General features: G+C 42.2%; 1 protein-coding gene across 3 annotated transcripts in view; it reads left to right on the top strand.

The window, feature by feature from the left end:
* The window catches only part of LOC115084031 (meiosis-specific coiled-coil domain-containing protein MEIOC-like), a 150,470-nt gene that overhangs the window by 88,130 nt on the left and 47,208 nt on the right, over positions 1–15,132 (top strand). For all 3 annotated transcript variants that reach the window (XM_029588312.1, XM_029588315.1, XM_029588314.1), the window contains exons 4-5: positions 4,675–6,469; positions 10,028–10,162. In XM_029588312.1, the coding sequence (XP_029444172.1) occupies positions 4,675–6,469; positions 10,028–10,162 (1,930 nt within the window). The remainder of the gene's footprint in view (positions 1–4,674; positions 6,470–10,027; positions 10,163–15,132) is intronic.

Below are 15,132 nucleotides of genomic sequence, written 5' to 3'. Positions count from 1 at the left end.
AGCCGTAAGGTAGCGTTTCTTCCAGGCTCCAGCTTCGCCCCACCAATCGCATTCAATCCAATCGCAAAAACGCCAGTTTTTCTCAATTCAAACTCAGTCGGGGATTGAGTGCATGTTCGGGTGAAATCGCGGCCATCGATGATAGCAAGGAGTAACAAAAAAGTAAAAGACCAGGCACCCAACAACAAGATGGCAGCCGCGGCGGACGGTGATTCTCCTTCCCCCCACGCACCACTAACTATTGATGAAATAAAAATAGCAGTTCGAGAGGCCCTAGAAGAAAAGCTGTCTCTTATTACCACTCAGCTGGGGGAGGTGAGAGACTCGCTGGCAGCGCTTCCTTCCCGTTTAGAAATCGCAGAAACCAGGATCTCAGAACTGGAGGAGGCGGTGGGGCTAACACGTGTTAAGATGGTAGCTGGAGATAAAAATATACAAGCTCTCCAAACCAAAGTGGAAGAGCTGGAAAACAGAGCCCGTCGGGACAATTTAAGATTCCTGGGATTTCCAGAGGTGATGGAGGAGCGCTCTTTATGTACCATATTAGAATCCTGGCTCCCAGAAGTGCTTGCCCTGCCTCACTTGCAGGGGAAGCAGGATGTGGAGCGCGCTCACCGGCTGGGAGCGAGAACCTCTGTGGCGGGGAAGCCCCGGCTAGTAATCGCAAAAATATTAAATTCGGCTCACAAGGCCGAGCTCTGGAGGGTATCTCGTTCCAAAAGAGAACTGCTTTATAAGGAACATCCCATCAGGATTTTTCAGGACTTCTCAGCATCAGTGTCAGAGGCCAGGCGCAGTTATTCACCTCTCTGCTCAACCCTGCATTATCGGGGAATTAAGTTTGCATTAATGTTCCCTGCGAATCTGGTCCCAGGATAAGATATGTACCTTTGACACAGTGGAACTCGCGCAGACTTTTGTGGATTCTTTGGCTTCCTAAAGTTATTATTCTTTTCTTGATTTTCTCATTTATCTACTACATGACTACTACATGACTGCACCAGTGGATTCAAGGCGTCACCTGCAACGAGGCGATACCTGGGAAGCCAAGGACTCCATAGTCATCACTGCATGAAATAAGTTTCTCCAGGCCCAATAAGAAGGGTGATCTGGCGAACGCCAAACTGAAAGTATCACTCTTTTCCCCACTAGACAGGCTTTACGTAAGAGTATACATGAACCAGGATCTCTTATCCGGATCGGTGAAATACAGCCAAATAACAGCCAAAGAGGGGTAACTGGAAAGGCAACATCTAGTAATGTAGCCATATAATTTGCCACCTTGCGCCAAAAGCGCTGTATTAGTCCAAAAAACATGGAACATAGTCCCCATAACATTTCCACAGCGGGAACAATTAGCTGCATGGGTTTATTCTGCCCTACCAGCAGCTGGAGACAAAAGACTGCTTTCTGGTAATGCCAGTATTCTCTGTCTCCAGCAGCTGGTAGAAGGTACTGGACTTTGCAGCAGGATTACCAGCTCTCAGGTTTTGGCCTACACTTTGCCTAGTAGACCACGCTCCTGTGCTTCTAACTTTGGCCTAATTAGCTGAGCGAATTTGGGCTCCTAGGACTTCTTTTCCTTAATTGAGCAGGCTTTGGGGTCAGGCTCCCTGGGCTTGAACATTGAGTGAATCTCCTGGCTTGTTCCCAGTGGGGCATGGTTAAGCTTGTACCTGAGGCAATGGAGGGTAAAGTGAATTGCCCAAGGTCACAAGGAGTGACAGCGGGACTCGAACCCTGGTCTCCTGGTTCATAGCCCACTGCTCTAACCACTAGGTTATTCCTCCTCCCTATTAAATGTTGCCGTTGTGTTGCTGTTTTTGAATTGCAAGCTGTGTGATGTTTAACTTGAATATTGCTACAACAAAGTCTGATTTAGAGAGGGGACTTAGTTTTTGCTCTGAAATCATTTTAAAATTAAAAATTGTGACAATGCTTATAATATTCAGTAAAATCATTCCCACTTAACAAGAGTAGTAAAAGTTTACCATAATAACAAACATCTGGACCAAGGTGCACGGGAGAGCCACATAAAATGGCACCATGCTCCTTCCACTGCCATCTGTCCCCTTCCCCCTTTCCAGGCCCTTTGTTCAAACTCAGACAGCAGGAAAACTTAGGAAGAATTCTGAGTGAGGAGGAAGGGCCCAGAGGGGGGAGTATAAGTGGAGGAAAATTAAGCAGTTATCATTACACATGGCTTTGGCAAATTGTCCACCCACCCCCTGTTCTCTTTTGAAATAATTGATTGACTGACAAGGTAGTAGCAAATGTTAGTTTACAAGTTTAACATAACGTGTATTTGTTGAGTTTGCTTTTGAATGTCAAGCTTGGGTGGTGGGTACCCAAGCCAAAAGTGGGAATTAAATTTGAGGGTCAGCTAAGAGCCTAGTGATATCCTTGGGAAGTCACCACCCAAGCAAAGAGGGAAGGGCACCCCCTGTGGGTGGAACTGATAATTTTGAAAGGTGGCTGACGTCAGACCTGCCTGACTGGTAGACTTTTGTTGTGTCCATGTACTCCAGAGTCTACCCAAGGGTTAAGGTCAGTTACCTGTGCTGAAAGGCACTCTTGCTTGAGAACGTGGTGGGGTCCTGGAGAAAAGATAACTGTTTTGCTAGTTTCATGTCAGACATGTTTGATGCCAGTAGAGCTCTTTATCAGTATGGCTTGGATATACAGAAAATTAAAGATTTAGTGTAGTTAATTAAACTGCAGCCTATTTTATCCAAATTTAATGTTTTGGATGCTTATTATTTCTGTGGAATCATTCTGAGAATGAGGGTAGAGTAAGTATTAAGTGAGAGCATATTCAACTGACGTCCCTTTGCAGAATTAACTAGACTAGATTGTAGAACCTAATGTGTTTCTCACATTTTTTCTTAGAGAACTGAAAAAGATTTAGGAAAAAATCTTATTTTGAAAATCTGAATATATCTAATATTAAAATTGCTGAAATAGGCCACTCTGCAGTTTTAGACAAAGTGTTATAGTTTGTTGTCTTTACTGGCCATGGGCTTACATTTGAAATTTGAAGATATGAGAAATAGCTTATACCTTAGTGGGCAATCTTTAAACTTCCCACCTAGATGCAAAATACCCATGGACCTTGTACCTAATTTTCAAAGCTAAACTATGCATGTACTTTCACTTTGAAAATTGTCCATAGATACAAAAGGACCCACAGATTTTGCACCTGACTTTTTTTGCAGGTGAAATTTCAATGGAAAATAATACACATAGATTTTGAAAATGCAATGTTCAATATATTTATAAATGATCTGGAAAGAAATACGACGAGTGAGATAATCAAATTTGCAGATGACACAAAATTGTTCAGAGTAGTTAAATCACAAGCAGATTGTGATAAATTGCAGGAAGACCTTGTGAGACTGGAAAATTGGGCATCCAAATGGCAGATGAAATTTAATGTGGATAAGTGCAAGGTGATGCATATAGGGAAAAATAACCCATGCTATAATTACACGATGTTGGGTTCCATATTAGGTGCTACAACCCAAGAAAGAGATCTAGGTGTCATAGTGGATAACACATTGAAATCGTCGGTTCAGTGTGCTGCGGCAGTCAAAAAAGCAAACAGAATGTTGGGAATTATTAGAAAAGGAATGATGAATAAAACGGAAAATGTCATAATGCCTCTGTATCGCTCCATGGTGAGACCGCACCTTGAATACTGTGTACAATTCTGGTCGCCGCATCTCAAAAAAGATATAATTGCGATGGAGAAGGTACAGAGAAGGGCTACCAAAATGATAAGGGGAATGGAACAACTCCCCTATGAGGAAAGGTTAGGACTTTTCAGCTTGGAGAAGAGACGACTGAGGGGGGATATGATAGAGGTGTTTAAAATCATGAGAGGTCTAGAACGGGTAGATGTGAATCGGTTATTTACTCTTTCGGATAATAGAAAGACTAGGGGACACTCCATGAAGTTAGCATGGGGCACATTTAAAACTAATCGGAGAAAGTTCTTTTTTACTCAACGCACAATTAAACTCTGGAATTTGTTGCCAGAGAATGTGGTTCGTGCAGTTAGTATAGCTGTGTTTAAAAAAGGATTGGATAAGTTCTTGGAGGAGAAGTCCATTACCTGCTATTAAGTTCACTTAGAGAATAGCCACTGCCATTAGCAATGGTTACATGGAATAGACTTAGTTTTTGGGTACTTGCCAGGTTCTTATGGCCTGGATTGGCCACTGTTGGAAACAGGATGCTGGGCTTGATGGACCCTTGGTCTGACCCAGTATGGCATTTTCTTATGTTCTTATGTTCTTATGTTCAATCTGTATGTGTCAGTTTTCTCCTTACAGCTTTGGGTACTCCTCAGTTCTGCTAAAAGTACATGCACTATGGAAAACTGCACATACTTTTAGCCAAATTGAGGGACAGACACTTTCCAAACAGCCAGAATACTCAGGTACATTGCAGTTTAAAAATTGCCCTCTAGATTTTAAAATAGTAAGCTGACATTAAGTAATCTTTTTAAGGTTCTTTCATTCTCTGTCTCTATATATCTGTCTATCTGTCCATCAATCTCTTAGTCTCTGTTTTTTTGTCTATAACTTTATAATATACATGTTTGTATGTACAGTATGTGTAAAATTTGCTTTGGATTTACATTTATACTTTTTTTTTTTTTTTTTTTTACAGGAATTCATTATCAAAGCTGTTTCCACCAGTGTGGGTTTCAGACATTGGAGATGGTGGAGATTATTCAGGGCATCCCCCTAAAACCACAATAGAAAATATTAATTTCCCAGACTTAATTGGCACACTTGGTTATCATCAAGAGCATACCCAAAACTCACCTGGTATAGAAACCCTGCAGAGAGGATTTGAAGACTTCAGTCTTGTGGAGTCCTGGCTTTCTCCTCCTGGTACTTGCAGTCAGAAACCTGATGAGTGTTACAAGGGTCTTCACCCACAAAATCCAGCATTTAAAATCAATGGCATCATTCAGCAAAATGGATTTGCACTACAAAATGCGGGATTCAATCATGAAGATTGTGACAAAGCAAACTTAAATAGTGATTGTGAAAAAAACAGTCCTGACTTCAGCATGTATTCTCCTCAAAACAGAATCAAGGACAGTACAAATATTCATAAAGAGTACTGGAAAACTAACAGAGTAAGAGGTAAGTTTATGAAAAATGGAACAAAGGATCAAATGAAGTACCCCAATAATCACTCCAGTGCCCTGGTTGATGATACTTGGGGCAGAGCATTCCATGAAAACCAGCGATTTCCTAAGAGATACGATGATTATGATACTCGTATCTCTCAACTGTCCAATCATGCTTCATCATACCACTTTAATCAACAGTTTCCTAAAGAGAACAATTATCCTGGAGTGGCAAATGGAAAACATGTAGACTGCTCAGAGAACAATCACAGTAGCTTTCCTTTTGGTGGTAACTTTGTAAATGCTGAAAATAAAGCTCACTTGAGTCTTAAAGATGGTTTGCTAAAGGCCCCTGAATATGATTCATCTTTAAATAACATCCCTCAAAACGGAAACTTTTCCTATAATGGACACACTTGGTTGGATGGGAAATCCTTAAATTCAACTTCTAAATCAAACGTTATGTTTGGGAAGCAGAAACAAGCGGTAACCAGCCCTCAGTTATCTTCAGGAGTTTCAACTATGTCCAGTGGATCTCCCACTCATAGTTCAGTAGTTCAGCCCTCATATTACTCACAGGTATCACCAGTGCCCTTTTCAAAGAAAGATGGAAGATTACATGTACCAAATAGCATTCCTAGTAGTTTGGGATTTTGTGATAACCAGAAACTGTGTAAACCAGTTGGATATTCCCACTTTGATACATTGACTAACAAAGAAGACCAGTTCAGAAAAATGCCAACTGGCTTTTCAACCAACTGGACATCTCAGCAGAACTCTGTGAATGACAACCATGAAAAGTATCACAGACTTCATAGAAAACAAAACCAGGGTAGTAACAGTAATAAAGATGACAGAAGAGGTAGAAGGTCCTGGATTCCCCAGTCAGGTTATGTAGGTCATAATCACCAGCAGTTCAATGTTTTCCAAAAGAAGCAAGAACAGAATGGAGGCAACTTGTCAGATTTCATTAATCCTTCATTTCTGCCTTCTTTCCCATTAGTACCTGATTTTAAGCAGAATCCTAATTTTCCTCCATTTAACCCACATGCATTTTCTGCAGCAACTAACTTTGGTTTTCCTCCATCATCATTTCCTTTCTCAGAAATTGTTGACCTTTTTCACCATGATGACTTTAACCACTTGAATCCCTTCATTAATGATCTGTTTTGTGGAGAAATAACCACTCCATATTTTGCATTTCCAACACCATTTAACAAGTATAAGCCTCCAAGAAATCGCAGTGGGCCTGCTAATGAACTTCACATCCGATTAGAAGAATGCTATGAACAGTGGAGAGCACTGGAGAAAGAAAGAAAGAAGGTAATATCTCAATGACTATCATGATACATAATCCAGAAATCAGACATTTCAAATCCAGTGGTTTATTCCATTCTAAATCAACATTATATCAGAACTAACATTTTGGTCTGAAAACAAACAAAACAATGTTGTTATGTTGATTTAGGATGATGTAACCTACCGATTTTGGACTGCATGGCTTTTTTTTTTTGCATTCAGTACCAAATGATATGTATGTTTGGATATTCCATGTAGCCATGAGCACCCATGTTTTATCTTCAACTTTATTCTAGTCCCTGCATAGAGGTATGAGTACAGTGGGATATTTATACTGAAATGTTAATATATATATAGATTGGAATTTTTTTTTATGATCCTTTTTTGACATCTTGGAAAAAATTATTACACCCATATTGTTCATAGATGTTTTTTTATTTTAATCATGTGAGCAATATTTTTTGAGCCATATGTTCCAATCTTTGAGGTAACAGCCTCATATGCACATATATATAGGTGCATGGAGATCTACTATAGTATTTTATAACCTGCATATATCTGGTCCATGCAGATTATAAAATGTGTTTGTCCACCACTGGACAAATCGGTGAGCCGAGGGAAATTGCTGTCAACACTAGTATGCGTTGGTTCCTTTTGATATCGATGACCTGTCGGGGCTACAGGGCCTCTCCCTGCAGATGCCCAAGGCTTATTTGGAGGTTGCAGAATGATTTATGTTGGAGCCTCTGAGGTGTATCTGCTTCTAGATCTGTCTTTCCAGTTTTTATTTTCTCCTCCTAGCCTATTGGAGTGCAGAGAGGAGTTTTTTTCAGACCTAATATTTGCCAATACAAATACCTGCCTAATCAACACCTTACACACAATATTGCCCTGGTCTGATCACCAATTAATAAAAGTAGATATAACACTAAAAAACCAAAATCACAATAACACAGATAATCTTACTTTTCATCTTCAGGAAAAAGATAGAAACAGAAGTACTCGCAGAAGCAATAGAAAAAAAGATATATGAACTAAATCATACCAATGCCACATTGGCATTTGATTCTTGGGACAAATTAATCAATGACATAGCAGAAAACCTTAGTCCGGTCATGATGAAAAGAGTTAACATAGAAGGAAATAATTCCAAACACAAGAAACCATGGTGCAGTAATGAATTAAGAAACACTAAACAAAAACTAAGAAAATTAGAGAAAAAATGGAAGAAATCCCATCTGATTAATTCCTAGGAAAATATAAATCTTTCCTCACAAAATACTGTACACTAACCAATAAAGTAAAAAAAGAATACTACGCTAAACAAATTCACGGAGTTATATTTAATTCAAAACTGCTCTTTGAGACTGTAAAAAAATGTAATTAAAGACCCATTATCTCCCATCTTGAGAAACTTCAGCTTCACAAAGGCATCGTACAAAGAATATGCCACTGCCCTCATAGACAAAATCAATAAGTTGAAAAAGCAATTCACTGTCAGTCATCTAACAAAAAGACCAGAAGATTCAAATGACATAGTTAAATGGACAACATTCGACAAAGTATTGAAACTGGAAATCAATCAAATCATTAAAAAAAAAAAAACCTGCTAGTCACCCGTGAGAACCAATACCAGCCAGCTCCATCATGTTATAAGTCTGACTATCACAACCTTAATAAATCATTCACTATCAGAAGGAATTATACCACTTGAATTAAAACAAGTAGTAATAAAACCGATCCTAAAAAATAAGTCTGGCAGAAGTGATGAGTGGGACAACTGTTGTCCAATATCCAACTTGTCAATTCTAGCGAAATCACTTGTAAGATTAAAATAGTCTCTACCCAAACCAATTTGCATTTAGGAAACATCACTCAACTGAAACATTACTACTCTCATTAACAGACTCTGTTCTAAGAGGGCTCGAAAAAGATGAATTTTATTGCCTTGTATTAATTGACTTAACAGCCACATTTGACAGTGTAGACTATTATGCAATCAGATGAGAAACATAGGGATTGATGGCATGGTTCTCAGTTGGTTCACTTCATTCCTATCCAACAGAACATTCCAAGTCAAACTGGGCAACCACATAATCTGACACCTTCTAGTGCGATACAGGAGTCCCACAAGGATCAACATTTCTGCAACACTATTCAAAATCTACATGCTCTCACTATGTAAATTACTAATGAATCTAGGAATTACCTTCTTCTTATATGCTGATGACTTAGTTTTACATCCCATTCTCTAGATCTTTTGAAAACACAACCCTGATACTCTCTACATATATGAAAGTAATACAACAAGATCTAGCACAACTCAAACTGACATTAAGCCTGAAAAAGTAAAAAATCATCTGGCTGAGTAAAAACTCTTTGACAGTAAAACCACCAGCCCTTGACCTGGGTAATTTTCACATTAATCCCTCAAATCAAGTATGGGAGTTAGATGAGAACCTCTCAATAAAAATGCACATCGGTAAATTAATCAAGACAGGTTACACCAAGTTACGTATTCTACAACAGTTGAAACCATTATTAATACTTGCAGACTTCCGTACTGTACTGCAGACTCTAATCTTCTCAAACCTTGACTACTGCAACTCCCTACTGCTAGGTCTTCCTGCAAGTCACCTAAAACCTCTACAACTATTGCAAAATGCTGCAGTAAGTCTATTACTTGAATCTAGGAAATATGATCACATCACACCAGCGTTGATCTCACTGCATTGGCTACCAGTGCAATCCAGAATCTACTATAAAGTATTAATGATAATATTCAACATCATTCACAATAATAACACTGGCTTATTAGGAGTGACACTACAACCTTACAATCCTTAGCAAACACTAAGATCACAAAACAAAGGACTATTGAATATCCCCACAATACGGTCCACACATCTGACGCAAATAGGAGATAGAGTGTTTTCCATAGCAGGACCAGAGCTCTGGAACTCTCTGCCTGAGGCACTGCGTATCTTAGCAGACAGAAGGCATTTCATAAATGTTCAGGCCCACATATGATTTAACTTAGAGACATCAGAATATACAGAACCACAAAAACAAGGACAAAAGATGTTAATTAAACCTGAATATATAAACCAAGCGATAGATAGCAAGACCTTCAAAACAACTCAATAACTAAGATGTGAAACCATAACTTCATAACTTCGCTATCTGAACTCTATACCTTTTGTTTTAGATCAATGTTCATATATTCTAGAAAATAGGATTTGATAGATTTGCTAGATAAATGCCTGCCTTTACATGCTACCTCCGTAACCACATTTGTCTGTAAACTATGCTATAACTATAAATGTCACTTTGGAAACTGTTGTGATCTATAAATGGAATGATGGTAGTAAAATGCATAAATAAATAAATAAAAATAAATGCTTTTGATCTGTTTGAAAGGGCTCAGTTTGTGCAATATTATGTCAATTCAGATTTCCTAATGTAAAGTTAACTTCCAAAATGTTTTAGTCTGTGTATTTATGGAATAGCTGTGGAAACTCCATATGGTCTGCATCTATTTAACTGTAAAATTTTTAACATGGTTTGTAATAATTTTCTTAGACAGAAGCTGATCTTGCAAGAAACTTTCCTGGAAGGCGAGTATCTAGCTCAAACAATACACCTGTTTCCAGACTTCCTCTTAACCCTTCGCGAGTGGACCGTTTGATTGTGGATGAATTACGAGAGCAAGCCAGAGTAAGTATATTAGAATTTAAAAAAAATGCTGATTTTCTGAACTGTGGCTATTGATATGCACCATATGAGCAGAGAGTATGAATAAAAACAACCACAGCTATCACACAGTTGCTCTAATAATTCACCTGTTACTAGTGTTAAACCATCATGGTAAATTCCAACCAAAATGTTATTTATGGTTAAACTATTTTTTTTTTATTGAAGTTGAAATACAGTACATAAAATACTATAAAAATCTGTACTTATGTAAATTATGTCAACAAAAAGAATCCGTAGAAAAACAAAAGGAAACTGCTGATGAAATAATCAGCAACAGCTCTACCATCAAAAAGAAGGTTTGTAATTTTGCTCAATTTTAAAGGTGCCGCATCGGCAAGCCTTATGACGTGTTCTTACCCACGGAAGAACCGCCCGGTCTAATAATCATTTGCGCCTTTTCAGCAAGAAGATTGAAAGGATGTCAAAGTAATTTTTGTTAGGAAATTTGTACTATGTCCGTCTGTCCTGAATAAAAATAGCTAACACTCTTAACCCGACAACGGCCGGTGTTTCGCTACGAGGCACGTAGCTTCCTCAGGGGCAAGTAGATGTTTGTCAAAAAAAGATATCTGTGAATAAAAATAACATTCAATCAGATGTATGATAAATAAAAATCTTTATGAACTTAGCTTTTTGTTGATGGAGAGATGGCCTTTTCTATTCGGACGCTGAGTCTCACAGGGATTATCCAAAGAGCGGGACAGAGACCGCATCAAGAAATTGAAATATGATGTTGCGACTGTCGGTCTTAGACGGCTTCGCCCCGCTTACCTCTCACTACTTGTAGCTCCTCCCGCTCACCTCTGACTACTGGCTGCCGCGGCGTCTGTTTGCCGTTCTCTCCGGCGTCCCCAGACCGGCTTTGGTGCTGCCTCCCGCCATGCTTCTCCAAGGTACCTTAGGGCGCGCGCGCGCATGCCGCCCTCGTTTATTTCCACGTTGGCGCGAACCTCAGAGGCGTCCCCCTGATATGACATCACGCTGCCCGGATATTTAAGCCTACAGTATTTGCTAGCTCATCGAGTTAGCAACGGTAATTCTACGAATGGGATTCGCTCTCCATACCGAAGCTGCTCTGCCACTCCAGCGCTATCTGGAACTCTTACACCTTTCAGGGTTGCTAACGGGGTACCCGCTCCTCGGGGGGCCTCTTCTACTTCTTTCAGGTGCTATCAGGAAACCGGTACTCGTTCCTCGAGGGCCCATGTTCCCTGAGTCGCTGCCTGCATCTTCAAACCTTTCTACTTGGAGGACTTTACTAACAGTTTCCATCTGTGAGTACAACTACCATCTATTCCACAGTACTGCTTCATTGGAACCAGGTACTCGCTCCTCGAGGGCCTGCCCTCTGTTCCGGTGCCAGACCTCTCATCTAGTGGAATCTCTGTTACTGCTATGTGAGTACAATACAACTGAGTCTCTTTGCTCTAAGGGATCAGGTACTCGCTCCTCGAGGGTCTGCTCTCCCTGTCTCGGAGCTTCTCCTAATTCTCCCTGGGACTCTGAATGCTTCTTATTGTGTACTCATAACTCTGTCTCTTTCCACTACAGCACAGCGTAGCAGAGGATTCGCTGTTCCAGCGTTCTATGGGAGACCTGCCCAGCCGAGCTCAACATCCACTACTCACTACTGCCACCTCTGGTGGTTTCCAAAACTGTTTAATAAAAGATTCAAATCTGTGTTTGTATGTCCAGAGTCTAGCCTGACACTGTGGTCCCTCACGGGATTGCCTTCCGTGGGTGTTGTCAGCTGCCACAGTGACCAAGGATCCACCCAAACATCAATAATCATAACATATGACAAGTTCCAGAGAGATGAACGTGATTATACACAGGGGTACATTTACCCATGGATGAGTGAGAAGGCCAAGTCTAAATCCAATAAAACTACTTTTGATTCAGGAAGTGATGATTCTTCCAGGGATGAGGTCACCAGTCACACTATCTCTAATTATCCGGCTAAGGAAACAGGTTCTGATAATCGTTTTTTAGGTTGGGGTCGGGGATACTGCGCACGAGAGGAGTCATCTGGCAAGAATATCCACACTATACCAGACAGACTCGTTGTCAAACCCGTCACAATCCCTAATTTTGAATTTGTCTTCTGTTACACTAACTACTATCCAAATTAACATCTTAGAGAAAGGTCTTACATTTATACCATCACCCAAAGTAGACCTGTTTACACTAGAGGTAGCCTTTTACAAGTTCGTTCGGAAACTGTGTATTAAACATTCTCACAGGACAAGCAGGATGGTAGTCCTCACATATGGGTGACATCACAGGATGGAGCCCAATCACGGAACACTTTTGTCAAAGTTTCCAGAACTTTGACTGGCCCCTACTGGGCATGCTCAGCATGGCACTAACTCTGCAGGCAGCAGGGGTCCCCCTTCAGTCTTCTTTTTTCAGTGCAGCAGTAGTCACGCAGTTAAGGAGCTCTGCAGAGATTCCTGACAGGAATTTTCCTCACGGAATTACTAAAATTTAATTTACCCCACAGGGGTTAATCCTTCAACTTTTTCAAGCCGTGGTACTCTGGTAAGTTTTTTACTTGTTTTCCGTAGATTTCAGTCGAGTTTGTCCCTCCTGGCCGTCGACTGTACCGTGGCTCAATTTTTTCATGGCCATGGCATCGGGGTTCTGCCGGTGCCCGGACTATAATCGCACCATGTCCATCACAGACCCCAACAAAGTCTATGTAATGTGTCTCGGATGTGAGCATGATGTCCTAACCTGCACCAAATGTGCCCTAATGACACCAAAAGGTCGCAAGGCTAGAATGGAGAAAATGGAACTTCTCTTCCATGCTCAAACCCCGACGCCGTCTATTGCATCGACATAGTCAGAACCGGCACCGTCAACTTCGCACCAGTATCGACCTCCGGCTGGTGACTGTCCGGCATCGACGACTTTTCGGCCTTAAACACCCTCCTCCTCAGGACCGTGGGGATCGTAGAGATAAACATCGCCAAGGCATCGAAAGTCTCGGGCCATCAAGGGAGCAAAATCATTGACCTCGCCATCGTCTGAGCCGCCGTCGAAGAAACCCCGTCCAGAAAAGGCACTGACCTTTTCGGCGACCGGGTCACCGAGACAACCCTCACCCGACAGAGTATCGAGAGCCGCGACTCCGCCTTTAAAGGTGGTTCCCCCGGCTATGCCTCTGCCTCCTTCTTCTGTTCCGGAGCTGGGTCTCCGAGAAGAACTGGACCGGATGATTCAGGAGGCCATCGACAAGGCGATGTATCGACTCCAAATTCCTCCGGCACCGACACTGGTACCGATTGCGGAGCCGACCACCAACCCAATTCCAGCAGTGTTGGCACCACTGCTCTCGAGGATGGAAGTGCTCTTGGCCGCTTTTCCACCGATGAACCCTGGGTCGCCGATGGCTCCGGTGCCCTCCCCGCTTACTTTGTCATCAGGGGGAGAAACACCGTTCCACATCCCTCCATCGGGAGTTCTGTCGATGCCTCAGCCATCGATGCCGATACGTCCGTCGGTGCCACCGATCCATTCATCGGTATTTCAGGATCGCCTCTCCAATCGAGTCATCCTGATCCAGACGGACAACCAGGTGGCCATGTGGTACATCAACAAACAGGGAGGGACGGGCTCCTACCTTCTGTGTCAGGAAGCTGCACAGATCTGGGCGGAGGCCCTCTCCCACTCGATGTACCTCAGGGCCACCTACTTGCCGGGAATGGACAATGTGTTGACAGACAAGCTGAGTCGCACCTTTCAACCGCACGAGTGGTCTCTCAACCCCTCAGTAGCGAACTCGATCTTCCAACAATGGGGTCATCCTCAAATAGACCTCTTTGCATCATCTCAAAATCGCAAAGTAGACAACTTCTGCTCTCTCACTCGCAGCCAACACTATTAGCTAAGAGATGCGTTCTCCCTCTCATGGGTAACCATAAGACGTAGGGCTCCCTATGTCTTACCTTACATACTCTAATTTTGCTCGGATTTCTCGTCAACTACGACAAATTCTACTTAGTCCCATCTCAAACCTTATCGTTCATTGGGGCAGACTTGGACACCTTGCAGGCAAAGGCTATTCTGCCTCGACAGCGAGCTCTCAATCTTGTATATCTTGCACACCAGCTGCGGTCTCAGCAATCCATGACTGCACACCACTTTCTCATCCTCCTGGGACACATGGCGTCCTCAGTTCAGGTCAACCCAATGGCCCGCTTAGCCATGAGAGTCATGCAGTGGACTCTAAAGTCACAATGGACTCAATCCATTCAGCCCCTGTCGACCATTGTCCACGTAATCAACTCACTCCGTCAGTCTCTCGCCAGGTGGAGAAATCAGGTCAACCTCCTCCAAAGCTTGCCCTTCCAGGCTCCAGACCCTCAAATAACTATTACCACCGATGCTTCCAACCTCGGCTGGGGAGCCCACGTGGCCGATCTGCAGACACAAGGATCTTGGTCTCCAGAGGAAGCCAAACACCAAATAAATTTCCTGGAGCTTCGAACAATCAGATATGCTCTCAGGGTATTTCAGGATCGCCTCTCCAATCGAGTCATCCTGATCCAGACGGACAACCAGGTGGCCATGTGGTACATCAACAAACAGGGAGGGACGGGCTCCTACCATCTGTGTCAGGAAGCTGCACAGATCTGGGCGGAGGCCCTTTCCGACTCGATGTACCTCAGGGCCACCTACTTGCTGGGAGTGGACAATGTGTTGGCAGACAAACTGAGTCGCACCTTTCAACCGCACGAGTGTTCTCTCAACCCCTCAGTAGCGAACTCGATCTTCCAACAATGGGGTCATCCTCAAATAGACCTCTTTGCATCACCTCAAAATCGCAAAGTAGACAACTTCTGCTCTCTCACTCGCAGCCAACACCATCAGCCAAGAGACGTGTTCTCCCTCTCATGGGTAACCGGTCTCCTATAAGCATTCCCTAC

The sequence above is a fragment of the Rhinatrema bivittatum genome, chromosome 2 (assembly GCF_901001135.1).
Source record: "Rhinatrema bivittatum chromosome 2, aRhiBiv1.1, whole genome shotgun sequence".
Classification (NCBI taxonomy): Eukaryota; Metazoa; Chordata; class Amphibia; order Gymnophiona; family Rhinatrematidae; genus Rhinatrema; species Rhinatrema bivittatum.
Note: the sequence above shows the minus strand (reverse complement) of the source record. Positions and strands in the feature narration are given on the sequence as shown.